This window comes from Scyliorhinus torazame, chromosome 6 (assembly GCF_047496885.1).
Source record: "Scyliorhinus torazame isolate Kashiwa2021f chromosome 6, sScyTor2.1, whole genome shotgun sequence".
NCBI classification, from domain to species: domain Eukaryota; kingdom Metazoa; phylum Chordata; class Chondrichthyes; order Carcharhiniformes; family Scyliorhinidae; genus Scyliorhinus; species Scyliorhinus torazame.
This window is the reverse complement of record NC_092712.1, coordinates 152,828,992-152,849,854: the sequence shown is the minus strand read 5'-3', so window position 1 is coordinate 152,849,854 and position 20,863 is coordinate 152,828,992. Positions and strand designations below refer to the sequence as shown.

The 20,863-nt window shown below is 47.1% G+C and overlaps 1 protein-coding gene across 5 annotated transcripts in view; it reads right to left on the bottom strand.

Annotated features, from left to right (window-relative positions):
• stx17 (syntaxin 17) overlaps positions 1 to 20,863 on the bottom strand; it is a 216,589-nt gene that overhangs the window by 113,656 nt on the left and 82,070 nt on the right. For 3 of the 5 annotated variants that reach the window (XM_072508940.1, XM_072508935.1, XM_072508939.1), the window contains exon 2: positions 2,044 to 2,217. In XM_072508940.1, coding sequence (XP_072365041.1) covers positions 2,044 to 2,166 — 123 coding nt within the window. In that variant the 5' untranslated portion in view covers positions 2,167 to 2,217. Of the gene's footprint in view, positions 1 to 2,043; positions 2,218 to 6,942; positions 7,061 to 18,732; positions 18,805 to 20,863 lie in introns of those variants that run through there. The other 2 variants (XM_072508936.1, XM_072508937.1) reach the window with 2 other exon arrangements.

Below are 20,863 nucleotides of genomic sequence, written 5' to 3'. Positions count from 1 at the left end.
AAGTCCTGGTATACACGTATACCGGCTCCAGCCCACTGCACCACCCGCTTCTGCTTGGCCCAGCTCAGGACCTTCTCCTTCACCCTGTACCTACGGAAGCACAGAGTCACTGCCCTTGGCGGCTCACTCGCCTTTGGTACAGGCCTCCACGACCGATGAGCCCGATCCAGTTCATATCGGGAGGGGTCCGCCCCCTCCCCCAGTAGTTTTGCCAGCATCGCGGCAAAATACTCAGTCGGCTTCGGTCCTTCAACTCCTTTGGGCAGCCCCACGACCCTCAAATTCTGTCGCCTGGATCTGTTTTCCAGATCTTCCATTTTTCCTCGCAGATTCTTGTTCGTGTCCATCACCTTACGCATCTCCTTCCCCATCGAGGCAAGTTGATCACCGTGCTGCAATAACGTCTCCTTCACTTCCTTCAGCGCCTCCCCTTGCTCTCGCACCTCCGCCACTGCGCTCGCCACCGCCGTCTTCACCAGGGAAACCGCCTCCTCCACCAGCACATTCAAAACCTCCCTCATCTCCTTCCTCGCCATCTCCATACATTTTTCAATCTGCGCCAACTGCTTTTGGAATTCCGCAGCCATCACCTTAGTTAGTTCTCCAGCCGTGAGCACTGCGGCCTCCCCTGGTGCTCCAGCCTCCAGTTTCTTTATTGACCCCGAGGTGACCTTTCCCCTCTCCAACGGACTTTCAGCCGCTTTTTTCCCGGCCGTTTTTTTGGTGTTTTTCGACATCCTTCTTCTCCTTGCGCTATCTCCCGACTTTTACTGCCATCGCTGGCCCGAGGACCGGGCGTCACTCCCCGAAAATGCCGTTCCCGAACGGGAGCCCTCCAATGTGCGGCTGCCTCCCACCCGCCGTCACCGGAAGCCTTGCAGTTTGATTTCCAATGGTCCAGTCTTAAAATGTGAAATGAGATTGATAGAGTTCACATAAAGTCTGGTATTTCATGCTGACAAATGTAAGCAAAAAGAGAAACAACTGCACTGCTTGAATTATTATTTTTAAAGTACAAAATATGCTTTAATTTAAATACAATTGATGAAATTAGGTGGAGGATAAAAAAAAACAGAGTGCAGATCAATGATAAAGTCGGAAAACTTCTGTCTGTCTGTCCGCACTGTCTGTGCGGAGTCTGCACGTTCTCCCCGTGTGTGCGTGGGTTTCCTCCGGGTGCTCCGGTTTCCTCCCACAGTCCAAAGATGTGCAGGTTAGGTGGATTGGCCATGTTAAATTGCCCTTAGTGTCCAAAATTGCCCTTAGTGTTGGTTGAGTGGGGTTACTGGTTTACTGGGTTATGGGGATAGGGTGGTGTGGGCTTGGGTAGGGTGCTCTTTCCAAGAGCCGGTGCAGACTCGATGGGCCGAATGGCCTCCTTCTGCACTGTAAATTCTATGAATCTATGAACTTATCAAAGACGACAATAATTAGATCCCATAACAACAGGAATTGGCCGTGTACCTTTGGATCCATTTCTCCATTCATAAAGATTGTGGTTGATCTGTACCTCAACTCAATTTACACAGCTCTGATCCATATCCCTTGATGACTTTACTGAACAAAATCTGCAAATTATTGTTAATGAAAATTTTAATTGATGTAGCATCCATGCCCTTTTCAAAAAAGGAGTTGCACAACACAACATATGTTCCTGATTTCCCCACCAATATTTACTCTGCATTTATCCTATTGAATCCCTTTATCATTTTAAATACTTGTGTTGAGTCTGATTGGTCGAGGTATTCCCATGGAGGCATTGCACCATTCTGAATTAAACAAAAGCATTGGGGACAATAATTTCCAAATGCATTCCCCATGGCACTGCCTTAAGCAATCAGAGTTGACTTGCCAACCAATCAGCACCCTTTTCTCATGTGGTATAAATTGTTGCTCCCTTTGAAGTTTGGTATTCCTGCCTTATCCTGATGAGTGTAAGACAAAAAGCTTCAACAGTTTGTCCCTTTTTCAACGGCATAGTAAATATTTTATTCCAGAACTGTGAAAATATGTACAGCACATCAATATTTAAGTCTCACAAACCTTCTCAATATTTATCTGGTGCTTTTGGAGCCGTTCCAAATCTGTTGGGATTGCAACTTTAACAAATTTCTGGATAGCTGGTTCCAAACGTCGAAGGCTCAGTTTTGCAGGATCTTCTGCCATGCTGATTCCAAACAGCAATTAGGGTCTTTCTGGCTGTAGACACATCGGGACCTTCATTCAAGATTAAAAACATTGGTTCAAAGGAAAAATCTGATATTTCAGGGTCTTTCAGAAGCTCTTCCTTTCATTATTAAGATCAAAGTCTAATAAATAAAACAGGTGTCAACTGACGAGTTTTACAAATAGCGTTTTTAACAAAATATCACAAGTTATTTAACACACTGATTTTTGAGGATTGTGATACTTTTATGGGAAGTAATTTTCCATTCATGTAAAACTGCAGATATATGCCCATTCTAACCCTGATCCTCATCACCACAAATACAGGTTAAAAATACGCTCTCGACAGTTCACATGCATCACCTCATGCTGTGCTCTCTCAATCTTTTTTACATCGAGTTGGTCATTTGAAAGTTTATATGAATGCAATATACCATCCATAAAATTGCTGCTATTTAATAAATACTAGTCAAAAATAATTATTCTTCCTGTAAAGGAACGAGCCTAAAAGCACTGGTGACGGCGCCACTACCGCTCTCCCCGAAAAGGTTTACCACGAACCCAGTGGTGGCGGCAACATTAAGTATCTGGGGGCAATGGAGACGACAGAAGGGTGTGTTGGGAGCCGCGGTGTGGTCCCCGATCAGGAACAACCATAGGTTTGCCCCAGGGAGGTTGGACGGAGGGTTCCAGAGCTGGCACCGGGCAGGAATTAGGAGAGTGGGAGACTTATTTATAGATGGGACGTTTGCGAGCTTGGGAGCACTAGAGGAAAAGTATGAGCCGACTCCGGGGAATATCTTTAGGTATATGCAGGTGAGGGCGTTCACGAGACAACAGGTGAGGGAATTTCCGCTGCTCTCGACACAGGGGATCCAGGATAGAGTGCTTTCGGGGGTGTGGGTCGGGGAGGGCAAAGTGTCCGAAATATACCGGGAGATGAGAGAAGAGGGGGAGGAGCTGGTAGAAGAGCTGAAAGGAAAATGGGAAGAAGAGCTGGGGGAGGAGATTGAGGAGGGCTTGTGGGCTGATGCCCTAAGTAGGGTAAATTCCTCTTTCTCGTGTGCCAGGCTTAGCCTGATCCAATTTAAGGTGCTACATAGAGCACACGTAACGGGAGCGAGGTTGAGCAGGTTCTTCGGAGTGGAGGACAGGTGCGGGAGATGCGGGGGAAGCCCGGCAAACCACACACATATGTTTTGGTCATGTCCAGCACTGGAGGAGTGATCTCGAAGGTGGTGACGGTCCGGGTCAAGCCAGGCTGGGGGTTAGCTATATTTGGGGTAGCGGATGAGCCGGGAGTGCAGGAGGCGAAAGAGGCTGATATTGTGGCCTTTGCGTCCCTGGTAGCCCGGCGAAGGATTTTACTCATGTGGAAGGAAGCGAAACCCCCCCGGCGTGGAGGCCTGGATAAACGATATGGCAGGGTTCATAAAACTGGAACGGATGAAGTTTGCGCTGAGAGGATCGACTCAGGGGTTCTCCAGGCGGTGGCAACCGTTCCTCGACTATCTAGCGGAACGTTAGGGGGAAAATAGATAGCCAGCAGCAGCAGCCCAGAGGGGAGGGGGGGGGGGGAAATTGTTTTTGTTCTAGATGGGGTGGAGGGGCGGGGGGCACTATTTTGTGTTATTTTGTTAGTTCACTATTTTATTTAAACAATGTTATCTATTAGTTATCATGTTACCGTTTTTGTTGATTTGTAAGGAGGAAAAATTGTGTTTGAAAACTTTAATAAAATATATATATTTTTTAAAATAATAATTATTATTCTTGTACTGAGCCATAAACAATTGCTATGTTAGCCACAGCAGTTTTGCAATCTGTTGGGTCAAATTCCCTTTAGGAAGAATAAGACGCATACATTTTTTATCTCATAATAATAATAATCTTTATTATTGTCACAAGTAGGCTTACACTGCAATGAAGTTGCTGTGAAAAGCCCCTAGTCGCCACACTCCGGCGCTTGTTCGGGTACACAGAGGGAGAATTCAGAATGTCCAATTCACCTAACAGCACGTCTTTCAGGACTTTTTTGGGAAGAAGCTGGTGCACCCGGAGGAAACCCACGTAGACATGGGGAGAACATGCAGTCTCCACACAGACAGTGATCCAAGCCGGGAATCGAACCTGGATCCCTGGCACCTTAAAGCAACAGTGCTAACCACTGTGCTACCATGCCGTTCCATGCTAGTCATGATGTAATTCTTCAGCAAATTTGCTGTCTTACCCAGATGGGTGAACAGTTATTTAGTCTAAGCTGGCGTAGGACAATGGGAAACATCAGAAACTGCACTTCACATCCTGAATTATCCTTGAGCAATGCTATAGATGATCTATCAGTCTTAAATTATTTGCATTGACCTAAAAACACATTTGCACTGATGTTAGTGTTAATGTGGTTTGGCATCAGCACAAAGGATGATCCGATTTTAAATGCCTTTCATATCAAAACTTTAACCTTGTATTGCAGAAGCATCTCGTTACAGAGAACCGTTATTGTTATCGTTTCATCTTTTCTACTCTTTTTTTAAAAAATTCCCTTTGAGGTCATCTTGTGCTACACACTATTTCTCTCAACAAAGCAAACAGGTGATTTTCTCCCAGACCTCTTGCAAAGCTTGTGCAGCAATCTATTTCTGGCAATTGAAGGGATGTAGATATACAATTAACCGTAAAGAGATGGAATTTTCTGTGAGGGTATAATTGGGATGATTCACCTGTACCTGGGCCTACTCGTACATCCATTTTGCCAATATAAATCCATGCCAAAAACTTTCTATCAATCTCATTAGCTCATATGCCGCGACTTAAAATTCAGAATAAATAGGAGTAAATCTGCAAACTTGGAGCTCATGTGTGGAACTCATACCATCATAATCCTGCTGCATGTGTAAAAATTCTTTAAACCATTCAACAATCATGAAATCATATTAGGCACTGCATGTTTAAGAACATGCAACTGGGCATGCTTTGTAATTTTTTGTGCAGCTTCTACAGAAGCCACAACAATGCATCCAAATAAACAATGCAAGTCTCCATTAAAGCATTAAAAAATGATTGAAAATTTTGGTCTTAATTTTACACCCATCGTAAAATAGTGTAATTGCAGGAAAATCACATGCGTGGCTGTTTAGCACAGGGCGCAAGAATCAATAAAAGGATTAAAAAGAGAGTGAGGAAGTTTCAGCCTGGCATAATGACATTCTTAATACAGTTATGCTCTGCTTTTCTCAAAGTTTTACAACAGATTGTTAGTTTATGTCCTGACTGTGCATGTCTCTTGATGTAAATACAAAAAAACCTTAATTTGAAATCTTCTCAAAGCAGCCCAGCCAAGATTGTGAACTTTCCACATGGGGAATCGTGGGTGTAAAGTTATATTCTTTCTCTGTGCTGCATCTCAACAGCACACCAACGCACAGTTGTGCTGGTCTGCCTTTTGTCCTATGTCTATAAACAGATCCTATAGAAAAGTATTTATGGAGAGTAAATTGTGGTCTGGACCTTTCTCCCACATAAAGTTTCTGTCTTATCGGAGGGAAATCCCCTGTTTGCATTTTGCTTTCAGTTATTTGAACTGTATAGAAACTAGAATAAAACAAAGAATTGTTGAACAGTGCACATGGAGTCAATTGTTTATTTCTTTACTAAAGATTTTAGATTATTCTTTTTCTACAGAAAAAGAGTGAATTCTCTTCTAATATAATTCCTTTAAGCAATGGTGAAAGTTCTACACATTGTAATTCCTTTTGACTAGAAGGAGATTTTGTTTGAAAGTCAGAAAATAGGAATAGGAGTAAACTATTTCACCCGAGGCCCATTCTGCCACTCAATGAGATCATGGCGGATTTGCAACCTAACTCCATATATGCACTTATGCCTCAGATCCCTTATTAATAATAATAATAATAATAATCTTTATTATTGTCACAAGCAGGCTTACATTAACACTGCAAAGAAGTTACTGTGAAAATCCCCTAGTCGCCACACTCCGGCGCTTGTTTGGGTACACAGAGGGAGAATTCAGGATGTCCAAATTACCTAACAGCATGTCTTTCAGACTTTTGGGAGGAAACCCACGCAGACACAAGGAGAACGTGCAGACTCCACACAGTGACCCAAGCCGGGAATCGAACCTCGGACCCTGGTGCTGTAAAACAACTGTGCTAACCACTGTGCTACCATTATTACCTTTGGATAACAAAAACCTAGCAATCTCAGACTCAAAATTTACTATGTAAGTAGCGTCAATTGCCATTTGTGAAAGAGATTTCTGAACTTTTACCACCCTTTTTATGTAGGAGTGTGTCCTAATTTTACATCCAAAAGATCTGGCTCTAATGTTTAGACAATGCACTCTAGTTCCCAACTCGGGAAATAGTTTCTCCCAATGTACCCCATCAAGTCCCCTTAATAACCTGAATACTTCATTCAAATAACCCTTTGAGTTTCAAAATTCGAGGGAATACAACTCAATTTGTTTAATCCCTTCTCATAGTTTAATCCTTGAAATCCAGATATCATTCTTCTAGATCCGTGGTTCTTCCTAAGGTGTGGTGTCCAGAAAAGCTCACAGTACTTCAGGTATTACTAACCAGGGCATTGTATAACTGAAGCAAGACTTCTACCTCTTGTATCTGAGCCCTCTGGCTATGAAGGCCAGCATTCCTTTAAACCTTTGCTTATTTTCTGTACCCATTCATAACATATTACTGATCGATGTACCTGGTCCCTAAGTAGGTTCAGTGAAATGTTCATTGCCTGAATACGTACCTATAGCCAAGAAATTCCCAGTTGAATGCAAATTGGGGATAAATGGCACAGTGCAAATACTTCTGCCAGCTGCATGTGTGGTCGTTTATGGCTTATATTACATATACTGTACGACCTCTAACCTGCGTAGTGGAAACTGGAGAGGTTTAGCACATGATTCACAACCTGTCATTTCAAGACCTCCAGCAGCCCAACGACTATTACTGAAGAGCAGTTTTCACCATACAAACCGGTACAACTGGCCTAACGGCAGGTAATTATAAGACTGAATGCTGTCAGCAATGGCCAGAAGGCCTGACTCCTAATGTGCATGCAGACGCAGACCTGAGGAAAAACAAAAATGAAGGCCATTTAAGTTTTTGATATCAAGGGCCTGAACTACACATGCCACTAAATGTTCCTGGTAACCAGTTACATGTTTCTCCCTACACTATCCAAAGAATTCATAAATCTTGCAGTCCTTAAAATGTTCAAATGCTACTCGACTGCAATTGTAAATTACAAGCTGCCTAGGGCAGCACGATGGCGCAGTGGTTAGCACTGCTGCCTCACGGCGCCGAGGACCCAGGTTTGATCCCAGCCCCAGATCACCATCCGTGTGGAGTTTGCACATTCTCCTCGTGTCTGCGTGGGTCTCACCCCCACAACCCAAAGATGCGCAGGGCAGTTGGATTGGCCACGCTAAATTGGCCCTTAATTGAAAAAAAAAAAATGGAATTAGTACTCTAAATTTTTTTTTAAATAAATAAATAAATTACAAGCTGCCTAACTGCATGATGCATTTTCATCTGGTGACACAGGCTGCATGATGGGCAAAAGTGAGTCATTGTACATGCTCTTCAAACTTGCAAATTCTCAAGACTCTGCTAACAGAATGCACGGAACAAAAGGTCAGCACCAAACTAAGCCTCAGAAATTTCAAGTTATTGATTCTCTTTAAAAAGACCATGTTGGACTTGCGATCCCAAGGCACACAAGTCTGTGGGCCAAGTGCTGAGAAGTGGGATTAGAATAGGTTGTTTTTGACCAGCCCAGAATCGATGGGCCGTAAGGGCTTTTCTGTGCTCTTTGTGACTCTATGACACCAGAAGCTGAGAGAAGGCAGAGAGGAGAGGGTGGAACTGAAGGCTCCTACAAGCTGAGGGACAGTACAACCTTATTTTTGTTCCCCCCTACTTACTCATACAAAAAGCAAATGCAGTTAACCATAAAATATTACACACAATGTACTACAGTCCCAGCACGGTTTATGTCTCTTGCAATCAACATAAAACATAGGGGATTAAGACTGATTGGATAGCTCTACCGAAGTGCCAGCACAGGCAAGGTGGACCGAATGGCCTCCTTCTGCACTCATTAATTCTGTGATTCTATGTGTAGGCCTGTAAGTGGGCTCCAAGGAAGCCAGACTGCCTCATCCTGGACAGTTTTGTAACTTTGAGAAGATGGTAACAAAAAAGTCACATACAATCAGGAGGAGAAGCAAGTCTTGGGGGCAAATGCAGAGACGGAACCTGCAAGCCAAAGAGTCATCAGTTCCTTCCTCAATGTATGGGGGATTTGACTCGCATATTTTCTGAACCAGGTCATCTAATACATCATTTGATGCTGTCAAAATTACCATGCAAAATAATTGTCCTTTAATGTAAAGAAAGTCTTTCCTGGTTTCAACATTCAATGCTGCTCACAAATTTATCCCTATATACACTGCAGTATAGGAGAAGTTGTCTTCCAAACCATATGGCTAAATTCAGGGTACAGCAAAATGGTTAATATTGGAATGAGACTGGGAGAGTTGAGACAGACAATGGAGTCAGTGTGAACACCAGATGTTCTTAATTAGAGGCCTGATGCTGGCTCTGCTCGCTTCGTCATGGTTACCAATATGAATGGGTCACACCATCTGATTAGATAAGAGAATGAAAATGTCTCGTGTATTTCAGGGTTGGCTCTTTACTCTGATTCCGACACTAGCGGAGCAGAAAGCATGAGGCACCTTATCAGAAGTTTGGTATTTGTCAAACTAATTAAAATATGACTACAGTAGTTCCTTGACATGTTGGTCCAAATTGAATGACACCTTAAAACAGATCCGAGTAAGAGAATGAATGAATCACCTTGGATGGTTGCTAATAATGGTGCTCCCTGAACGAGGATTAACCTTGTCAAATTAAGACATAAAGAAATCATATTTGAAACACCTAAAACAGAAGGTTAAGAAGCGAGAATGCTAAGAAAGGTTTTAAAGAGATTATAATGCTCAAGTCTTCTAACTGAAAAATTGTTATGAATAAATAATATTGTGGCAATCTGATAAAAGCGAACTTGTAAAAGTGCATGACAATTGTTGTTAATGTTTAGCTACCTAGATCCCTGAGTATACAGAAATTAAAGTCAGGACATAACTATACAATCTATATGTGAAGTAAGTCAGACTAGGATGGGAAGATAACCAAAGAAGTGCCACATACAACAACTCACCAGGAATGAAGCTGAACATCCAAGGGGAAGTTAAAACAACCAATGCCACACAGATAGCTGATCTGCTAAATGGACAAGATTGGATCACTGGTGGGCAGCACGGTGGCGCAGTGGGTTAGCCCTGCTGCCTCACGCTGTCGAGGTCCCAGGTTCGAGTTTGCGCATTCTCCCCGTGATTGCGTGGGTTTCGTCCCCACAACCCAAAGATGTGCAGGCTAGGTGGATTGGCCACGCTAAATTGCCCCTTAATTGGAAAAAATGAATTGGGTACTCTAAATTTATATTTTTAAAAAGATTGGATCACTGGACTTATATCCAGCAGGAATCAAAAGATTTATCAGCAATACAGTAAATATGAACTGTAAACTGTATCTCATAATGTATTTGGTAATGTTAGATGTTGAATGTAATTTGTTTATGCCACAGCCAAAGAGAATCCAGCTTTTGCTGAGATACTGTGCAAAGCTTCATTTGTGCCTATGATGGTTTAGACTTAGGCAGTAAATATCTATCCTCTGTATTTTATGTACTCCCCAACTCCAAACTTTCTGATGGTGGCAGTATATGTTATGTCAAATAAAGTAGTTAATCAATATACTGTCTGACTTCAATTATTCAAAATATTAGTAGTTAGTCACTACACTCACAGCAACAACTCGTATTTCTTGAAAGCATTTAACGTCAGTGGAAATTCAAAATCTCTGAATTGCAATCAAAAAATTGAAGATCAAGCCAGAGGAAGTGAGATAGGCAGGGAGTAATTAAAAGTTAGATGCAAGAGTTGATTTTTAAGGCAAAATGGAGAGCTTTAAGAGAGAACTCCTAAGTGTAGGGCAAGGCAGTTGAAGACAAGACTGTCAACGGTGGGTGAAAGCAGGGAGATGCACAAGAAACTAGAGGCAGACAAGCAGAGAATTTGAGGGAGGATGGAGGGCATATATGTAATATAAGGCATAAGGATTACAGAGATAAGGAAGGACAAAGCGTTGGATGATTTGGAGAAAGGGTGGGATTTAAGGACCAGGACCCGTTGTAAGTCAGTGAAAACAGGAGTCACAGCAAGCAAGATACGATATGAACAGCAGTATTTTTGATGTATTAAAGGCTACAAAGAGGAGATCAAGAGGCCAGCCAGAAGAGAATTGGGATAGGATGATGGTTTCAATGGCAGATGAGCTGGGGTTGGGAGATAGATCGGTGATGTTACAAAGGAGGGCATAGACAGTCTTTACAATGGAGCATATGGCATCAGAAGATCAATTTAAAAGAAAAAAAAAGACTTGCATTTATAGAGCACTATTCCTGACCACTGGACATCTCACAGCACTTTACAACCAATAAATTACCTTTGAAGTGTAGTTACTGTTATAATGGAGCAAAGGCAGCAACCAATTTGCACACAGCAAGCACACACAAACAGCACTGTGATAATGACAAGACAAACTGTGTTTTTGAGTGTGATATAAATTGAGGGATAAATATTGGCCAGGGCACCACGCGATAATTACCTGTTTTTGCAAAACAGTGCCATGGAATCTTTTAAATCCATCTGAGCAGGCAGATGGGGCCTTGGTTTAACGTCTCAACCAAAAGGCAGCACCTCTAACAGTGCAGCACTCTTTCAGCACTGCACTGGATTGTCAGCCTAAATTTCTATGCTCAAGCCATGGACGGGGATGTAATCTCACAACCTTAGAGGCAAACATACAACCCACTGAGTGACGGCTGCCTTGGTCAAACATTCATTGGGAGTTTAGAGGCTCTCATAGAAACCTATAAAATTCTAACAGGATTAGACAGGGTAGGTTCAGAAAGAATGTTCCCGATGGTGGGTGTTATAGGCAGAGGCCAAGACTCCACGAGAGGCCAGGCTGACATGGTACAAATCTCTTTATTCCACACTGGTCACAACAATCTCTTCTCCACTCCACGCAGGGTTTCCTTCCCCGAACTGCTTCCAGGTCGGGATTTATATCCCGTGGGGAGCTCCTCCAATTAGAAGCTCCGCCCCCTAGTCACCTGAGTAGCTCATACTCTGAGGTGTATGAGGAAAATCGGATGCTATACAAATTTCGTCCCTTTAGGGGGTCGGAACACCTCTCTCACCCCCAAGTCCGGAGAAATGCCCATGTCCTAAGCTGGAGGATCACGTGGCCACATGGGTTGTGGGCGGAGTTCCGGGGTGGTACAGCCGGTCCGAGAGGTGTGTAGCACACCAGTGACCGCCCCTTCCGTGATGATCGTCATAGCTGGCATGGCATAGTTGGCAAGGCTGCCGATACAATCGGTGCCAGCATATCATCGCCCGGCGGCCTAATATCCATTTGGAATCTGCGCCGCTGACTACGCAGTCGCTGGCCAGATCCACAGGTGCCATAGGTCCCCCGGCATCTTAATGTTCAACAGGAGGCAGAAGGGACAAGTGGGGCCCTGGTTCCCTTCTGGCCTTGGGGCTCCTCCTTGGCCGTACGGGGGACAGAGTTTGGGTCCTGCGTGAGCCTCATGCTGCTGGTTCCTGATCGTGTTGTCATACCTGGTCCAGGTGGTGATGTGTCTCTGTGCCCTGTCTCTGGACTGCATAGGAGACTGGTCCCATCTTGTGAGGACTACCCCAGGTCCTCTCGTAAACGACGTCATGTCTCCTGTCGTGAAGGTGCGCGCTTGTGAGTGGCGGTGAGAGTCCATCTCAGAGCGGTCCTGCTGCTGACGAACCCGCGCCCCAAGGTGGAGGAGGGCGAGGCTGAGACATGCCCAGAGTTGGCACCCCATGAGCAACGCTGCCGAAGCGATGCCAGTTATGGCATGAGACGTTGTACGATAACTAAAGAGGAACCGTGTCAACCGCGTTTCCTATGACCCCGTGATCATCTTCCTCATGGCCCGCTTGAGGGTTTGAACTGCTCGTTCGGCTAGCCCGTTGGAAGCTGGATGGTACGGGCCGTCTGTATGTGCCTGATGCCATTCGTGGCCATGAATGATGCAAACTCCTGCCTTGCAAATACCGCCCCATTGACGGCCGCCATGACCTTGGGCGGTCTGTGCGTGCAAAAAATACCACTTAATCTGTCCGTAGTTACTCGTGTGGTTGCCGTGGGGACCCGGTGTACTTCAAGCCACTTTGGTTGGACAACAAATATATATATTTTTTAAATTTAGAGTACCCGATTAATTTTTTCCAATTAAGGGGAAATTTAGTTTGGCCAATGCACCTACCCTGCACATCTTTGGGTTGTGGGGGTGAAACCCACGCAAACACGGGGAGAATGTGCAAACTCCACACAGACAGTGACCCAGAGCCGGGATCGAACCTGGGACCTCGGCGGTGTGAGGCAGCAGGGTCAACCCACTGCGCCACCATGCTGCCCGCGGGCATCCACTAATATAAGGGATGTGACCCCCTGAAACGGGCTGGCAAAGTCAATGTGTACACGGGACCATGGCTTCTCCGAGGGGTGCACGGGGCTGCTGGTGGGGCCTTCTGGTGTCCCTGGCATGGGTTACAATTGTGGGCCACCCGCTCGATCTCGGCATCCAGTCCAGGCGATCAAACGTAGCTGCACAGCACCATTTTCATTTTGCCCACCCCGAGGAGCCTTAAGGAGGTCTTTCAACAGGGGCGCGCACCCCCGTTCGGGTACGACCGCCCGCATCCCCACAGGAGGACGCCTCTTCGACAATCATTTCGGGCAGCTTGGAGGTGTAGGCCCTCAGCCTGTCTGGTGTCACCCTAAGTCAGGCCCCTTATTGGATCATATGACGGACCCTCGACAACCCAGGGTCGGTCTGGGCCCATTCCCAGATATGAGCTGCCATTACTGGCAAGCTGTCCATGAAATGGAGAGCGGCTATCACCTCCGCGGTTGCTACGGGAGCTGGCGGCTTTGTGGGTTGGGGCAGGCGGCTCAACACATCCGTGTGCGGGATTCTTGTTCCCGGGCAACGTTTTACTGTAGACTCGTAGGCCGACAGAAGCAGGGCCACCCCCCCCCCATTGAACCCGGGCAGAGGCTATCAGTGGAACCACCCGATCTTCTTTAAATAATCACAGCAGGGGCTTGTGGTCGCTATAAACCGTGAACGGCCACCCATAAATGTACTGGTGGAATTTCCACACTGTGAACATCACTGTCAAGCCTTCCTTCTCCATCTCGGCGTAGTTTCGCCTAGCATCAGCCAGACTGTGGGATGCAAAAGCTTTAAGTCGCTCCGAGCCATCGGGCATGCAGTGTGTTAAGACTACCCCGACGCCGTATGGCCAGACAGCGCACGCAAGGAGCAGGGATTTTTCGGGGTCAAAGTGAATTGGCAATTCACCTGACGAGAGCTGCTGTTTCACCTCTTGAAACGTCTTCTGGTGCGGGGTCTCCGGTCCCACTTCCGTCCCTTCTTCAGTAGTTGGTGGAGTGGGCTGAGCAGCATTGCCATTCTGGGTATGAACGTCCTGTAATAGTTCACCAGGCCTAGGAAAGAACAGAGCTCCATTTGGTCACAAGATATAGGGGCAGGGTAAATCGTCCGCACCTTTTCCTCCACTGGACAGCGGCCTCTGCTATCCACCGGTAGCCAGGATATGTGACCTCCGGCACGTGGAAAATGCACCTCTCCCTCTGGAGGCAGGCCACGGCCCGAGCAAACCGCTCAAGGATCTTGGTTAGGTTCTTCATGTGTTCCCATCGTCCAGGTAGACGGCCACCCTTGGCAACCCTCGCAAGATATTCTCCATAACCCTCTGGAATATCGTACAAGCCGAGGAGACTCCGAACGGCAATCGCGTACATTCGTACAATCCCCGATGGGTACTGATCGGCATATATTTCCGTGAACTCGGTTCGAGCATCAGCTGCAAGTTCGCTTGGCTCATGTCGCTGGCTTTGAAAGCAGACCAAGGCAGGCCAGCAGCACGGTTCGATTCCCGTAACAGCCTCCCTGAACAGGCGCCAGAATGTGGCGACTAGGGGCTTTTCACAGTAACTTCATTTGAAGCCTACTTGGGACAATAAGCGATTTTCATTCTTCATTTCATGTCTAGCTTAGTGAACATTTTTCCTCCACTGAGCCAGGCATAGTGATCCTCGAACCGAGGGACCGGATAACAGTCAAGACGGGATACCCAGTTCATTGTCACTTTATAGTCCCCACAGAGCCGCACCAACCCATCCGGCTTCAACATGGGGAGTACAGGCACGGCCCAATCGGCATATTGGACAGGGCGAATAACACCCAGCTGCTCTAAACCGGTCTACCTTGGCACAAATTGCCTATGGCATAGGGCGAGCACGGAAATATCGGGGCTGGGCATTCTCTTCCACACTGATCATGGCCATAGCTCCTTTAATGGTCCCAGGGCCTTCAGCAAAAACCGAAGGGAACTTGGACAGCACTCTATCCAATCCACAGGGGTAAATTTGGCACACGCATTTCCAATCCAAATGTAGGTGATGCTCCCCAATAGGCTGGGCCCATTGCTGCGAACTACCACCAATGGTAGGCACGCAGATTGGTCTCCATATGCCACGGGCACATGGGCGCTGCCCTCGATTTCTAAAGGCTCCCCGGTATACATGGCCAGGCGCGCCTCCCCGTGTTGCGAAGCTCCAGCGGCTGAAGATCTGTTCGGGTGGTAAACGTGCGAAGGCTGATGACCGAAGCTGCCGCTCCCGTGTCCAGTTCCATCTCGGTGGGATGTCTCTTTAGCAGCAGCATCACCCGGATGTGTGCCGTTCTTTAGCCAGTCACACAGTGCGACGGTAGGGTTGGCTCCTCAGCTTCCAAGTCCTCCAGGGAATGCATGCGGCCTCTTGGGGGGAAATGGTGACTGGTTCATTGTCGGGGAATGGCCGCCTCATGTGATTACCCAGAGCTTCATTCCTGGCATTGGTGTCCTGCTCGACACTGGCGTCTGTCATCCGGGAAGGCTGAGTCGGGGGAAGCTTCACGGTTGCTCCAGGCTGACTCGTGGCGGTGGTTGCAGGCCCTGCCGTGACTTCTGCCATTTTGTGTTGCGGTTTCTCATTTCAGGTATCTGGGGGTACAGATGGGATGGCTCGGGACTGGACAGGTCTTCAGAAGTTGAATTTCTTTTGCTTGGTGGGGAGGGTGAAGGCTTATTTGTCGAGATGGGATAATCTCCCTCTGTCGTGGCGGGCACAGGCAGTGAAGATGAATAATTTACCACGATTTTTGTTTTGTTTCAGTGCTTGCCTGTCTTTTTGCCTGAGGCGTTTTTTGAAAGGGGTGGATAGGCTGAGCTCTTTGTGTGGGCGGGAAAGGTAGCCAGGATAAGGAAGGTGGTGCTGCAGATGGGGTGGTAGTTGGGGGGGCTGGGCCTCCCGAATCTGATGTACAATTATTGGGCGGCCAATGCAGAGAAGTTTCAGGATGGAATAGAGAGTCAGGGGCTTTGTGGGTGAGGATGGAGGCAGGCTCACATAGGGGGTTGGAGTTGCGGGAGGCAGGCTCATGTAGGGGTCGGGGTTGTGGGCACTGGCAACAGCGCTGCCCCCATTAGCCTTAGGGAAGTATTCAGTGAGTCCGATGCTGGTGGCCATGCTGAAGATTTGGTGTCAATTTTGGCAAAATTTTAGGTTGAGAACGGGGTCGGGGGGATGCCAATCAGGGGAAATCATGGATTTGAGCCGGGAAGGATGGATACGAGGTTCTGGGGATGGGAGGACGGGGGGGGGGGGGGGTTGTCGATCAGGGGAAATCATGGATTTGAGCCGGGAAGGATGGATACGAGGTTCCGGGGATGGGAGAGGGGGATCAGGGAGATGAAGGATTTGTTTCTGGGAGGGAGGTTTGCGAGCTTGGAGGAGCTGAATGAGAAGTTTGGGCTGGTGCGGGGGAGAGTTTCCAGTACATGCAGGTGCGGGACTTTGCGAGAAAGGTCTTCCCGATGGCGCCCACCTCTTTGTTGTTGGAGGAGGTATTGTCAGCAGGGGTGTTGGAAAGGGGGGTCATTTCAATGATTTATGGGAGGATTTTGAAGGAGGATAAGGTTTCCATGGGGAGGGTTACGGCTAGGGGGGGGGGGGGGGGGGCGGGGGGGGGGGAGTTCTGGGGGCAGCGTTGGAGGAGGGATAGTGGTGTGAGGTGCTGCGGAGGATGACTGCCTCGACCTCGAGTGCGAGGCTGGGGCTGATACGGCTGACAAAGTCAAGGATGAACCTGCGGTTTGAGGGGGTGGAGGATGTCTGTGAGCGATGTGGGAGGGGTCCTGCGAATCATATGTGCATATGTTTTGCTCCTGCCTAAAGCTGGAAAGGTTTGAGAGGGCAGTTTTCAGCACCATCTCAGGGGTTTTACATGTGGACGTCGAGCCCAGTCCCCTGGAAGCCATATTCGGCTTGGACGGCTGGACCTGCAGGCGGGGGCAGATGTTTTAACCTTTGTCTAGCTGATTGCTCGCAGGTGGATCTTGTTGGGGTGGAGGTCAGCTTCTCCGCTCTGTGCCCTGGCCTGGCGTGGGGACCTGCTGGTATTCTTAGCCCTAAAGGTGAAATTTGTTCTAAGTGGGGGAGTGAGTGATGGGTTCGACAATAGTTGGGGTTTGTCCATTTTGCATTTTGGAGATTGGGTTACCGTTGACTAGTAACTAGTGAATTCAAGTTGAAAGAATTAGGATTTAGTCATAGTCATACCGCAGAGAAAAGGCCCTTCGGCCCATTGCGTCTGCGCTGGTCAAAAACAACCGCCTCACTATTCTAATCTCCTTTTCCAGCACTTGGCCCATAGCCTTGTGTGCCTTGGCATCGCAAGCGCACATCTAAATACTTCTTAAATGTTATGAGGGTCTCTGCGTCCACCACCCTTTCAGGCAGCAAGTTCCAAACTCCCACCACCCTCTGGGTAAAGAAGATTTTCCTCACATCCCCTCTAAACCTCCTGCCCCTTACCTTAAATCTATGCCCTCTGGTCATTGCTCCCTCCACCAAGGGGAATTTCTTCCTGTCTACTATCAAAAATTCTATGATACTCTACCCATGCCCCTCATAATTATATACATCTCAATCATGTCCCCCCCCCCTCAGTCTCCTCTTCTCAGGCAAACAACCCCTGTCTATCCAATCTCTCTTCATAACTAACTTTCAGATTTCACTGTGGCTAGCAACAAGCTTGCTGATTACAACCTTTATACTGTTGCAAGAAAGTCAAGTTCATTCAACAATGATTTTCCACTGCACTCACCTCCTCTAACCTGGCAAGATGTGGAGACAGAGTGGAACCCGGGCACTGGCAGTGAGTCAGAATGCAGGATTAAATAACGACTTAAGAGGCTTTTTCTGCATCTTCATTGGCTTCCTCACAGATCTACCTGCCTTGGAACTTGCCAGCATGAAAGCCAGAAGAGGATGGGATGACACTGGGAGTCTAAATGCCCATTCACCCAAACCCACCTCTCCCCACTGTCTGGGAAAAGTCCCCCTCGGTGCCAGGAACAAGCATTCCCAGGTCAGTCTGCCAGATGTAGAGGAAAGCTCTTTCTGTCCCAACAACATACGTTAGTCCTAAATTAAGAAAGCATCATTTCCTGCAACCGTGGCAATTTTCCATTCTCACGATAGCCACCCTTTCACCTCTCTTGAGAGGAGCTGGCAGTTAGTTAGAATTAGGATGATTTTGCACCACGCCCATTGCTGTATTTAATGGTTTAATTACACATTTTCAGTTTCTGTTTTTCAGGCTGTGTGCATATGTGAATCTAAGCTCCCTACATACTCAAGTATTATTTCACTTTCTATGACATCTGAGCAATATATTGCAAAGCATACAGAATAATGGAGACACAGGAACTTTGTTAGCCTCATTTCAGTTTGATTCTGTGCTTCCAGTGAGCCTACCCTGTCAGAAGAATACTGAACAACAATACAGTCAACCTCTGTTTAAGCTTAAGTGCAAAACATATTTATTTCCTAAATCAAATTAATACAAACAAAATTAAGCAGTCATAAATATTTTATAATAGTTGGACTTTGCTAGTTCCCCATCGGTGGAATCAGTTTTCAACTCTTATGCCAAACCATACTGAAATCAATTTTCTTCCATATCAATTCCTTTTCCATCTCTCTGGTTTCTCACCTAAATTACCGAATGGTCTTCCCAGTTGATCCAGGCTACCCATCTATATTTCTGATTCCCACTAAAAAGCTGATGATCCAAATTCTGCTCCTGCTCCCCATGTTCCTTAATCATGTCAAAGGTTCCCTCTAATCAGGCTCACAAATGTTTCACTTTCAAAATCATAAAATGCACCCCTTCCTCAAAAACCTCATCTCCTCAAACCCTCCATTGTTGCAAATAAATACTCACCCCACCCCAGACTTCCCGATCCTCTTCAAAAGTCCGCATGTGTTGTCTCCTCCGAAATCTCTCTTGTACTTCCTTTTTTAAAATAAATTTAGAGTACTCAATTATTTTTCTTTCCCAATTAAGGGGCAATTTAGCATGGCCAATCCACCTAACCTGCACATCTTTGGGCTGTGGGGTCGAAACCCACGCAAACACGGGGCAAATGTGCAAACTCCACAAGGACAGTGACCCAGAGCCGGGATCGAACCTGGGACCTCAGCGCCATGAGGCAGCTGTGCTAACCACTGTACCACCGTGCTGCCCTCTCTTGTACTTCCTTATTTAATCTTTTCCAACCCGTTTTCTGCCCCTCCCAAAGCAGCCTCAACTCGAGTCACAAACTACACTGTCTAGTGGTTAGCACTGTTGCTTCACAGCGCCAGGGACCCGGGTTCGATTCCCAGCTTGTGTCACTGTCTGTGTGGAGTCTGCACATTCTCCCAGTGCCTGCGTGGTTTCCTCTGGGTGCTCCAGTTTCCCCCCACAAGTCCTGGAAGACCTGCTTGTTAGGTGAATTGGACATTCTGAATTCTCCCTCAGTGTACCCGAAGAGGTACTAGGGGCTTTTCACAGTAACTTTATTGCGGTGTTAATGTAAGCCTACTTGTGACACTAATAAAGATTGTCAGTGTGACTGTGGCGCATTTCCTCATCTCCTTTTTCAACCTTTGACACAAACAGTCACATTGTCCCCCTCCAATGATTCTCTTGCATTATCCAGCTCAGTGGGATTTCTCTCACCTATCTGTGCTTTGCAAGAGCATCTCCATCTCCACAGCATTCCCCCAAAAATCTCTCCTTGGCCCCTCCACTTTTTTGTATACATGGTGATACCATGGTATGGTTACATTGACAACATCCAGCTCTACACCTCCACAACCTCCCTCAACCTATCCACTGCCTCTGCATTATTAAATTGCTTATCTGATATCCAGCCTTGGATGACACACTATTTCCTCCAGCTAAATATTGGGAAGACCAAAAGCACTGCCTTCATAGTCCAGCACAATTTCTGTACTTCTGCCACCAATTCTTGCCCCTTCCCTGGTCAGGTTGAACAAAATTGTTTTACCATTTTCGGCCTTTTTTAAGTTGAATGAGGTTCCGATCCCAAATCTTCCCCATCACAAAAACCATCAGCTTTCACCTCCATCATTACACCAGGCAGTCACTGCTGAAACCTTCAGTGTCGCTAGGTCAGAATCCTGGACCTCCCTCCCGAACAGCATTCTGGACTGCAGCAGATCAAGAAAGTGGCTCGCCACCACCTTCTCAAGGGCAATTAGAGATGGGCAATAAAAATGCTGGCCTAGCCAGCAACGCCCACGGCCCGCGAAATAATTTTTAAAATACCTCATCCAGACTTTGTCACCTCCAAACTCAACAATTCCAATATTCTTCGGGTTGGCCTGTTATCCACCTCCCTCCAGACTACAACACATCCACAACTGTATTATATTTGCAATTATCTAAGCCACAATAGGCCATAACAAAGGGAGGGCCGAATGATTGTCTTTGTAAGTTAATGCCATAGCATGGAGTCTCAGGAGCTACTTGTGAACCTTAATCTATGTTGCCGTTAACATGTAAACATCTCGTGTTCTGATATAAGGGGCGCGATTCTCTGGAATGGAGATAGAGTGTTTGCGCCGTCGTGAACGCCATCGAGGTTCACGACGGCGCGAAACGGCTCCTATCCCGACCGATTCAGGGCCCGAAAATGGGCTAGGAGCGGCGCCGCGTCATTTACGCGCGCCAGGCCTTGGCGCCGCGTAAAGGTGGCGCCGCATACATGACGCGGCCGGCGCCGCATAACTGGCGTCATCCGCGCATGCGTGGTTGCCATCCTCCCCGAGTCCGCCCTGCAAGAAGATGTCCGATGGATCTTGCGGGGCTGCGGAAGAAAGGAGTCCTCCTTCAGAGAGGCCGGCCCGACGATCGGTGGGCACCGATCGTGGGCCAGACCCCATTTGAGGCCCCACCCGGTGCAGGATCCCCCCCCCCCCCCCCCAGCGTTCCCGCGCTGTTCCCGCCAGCAGCGACCAGGTGTGGACGACGCCGGGGGGAACCCGCCGTTTTGGCCAGGCCGCTC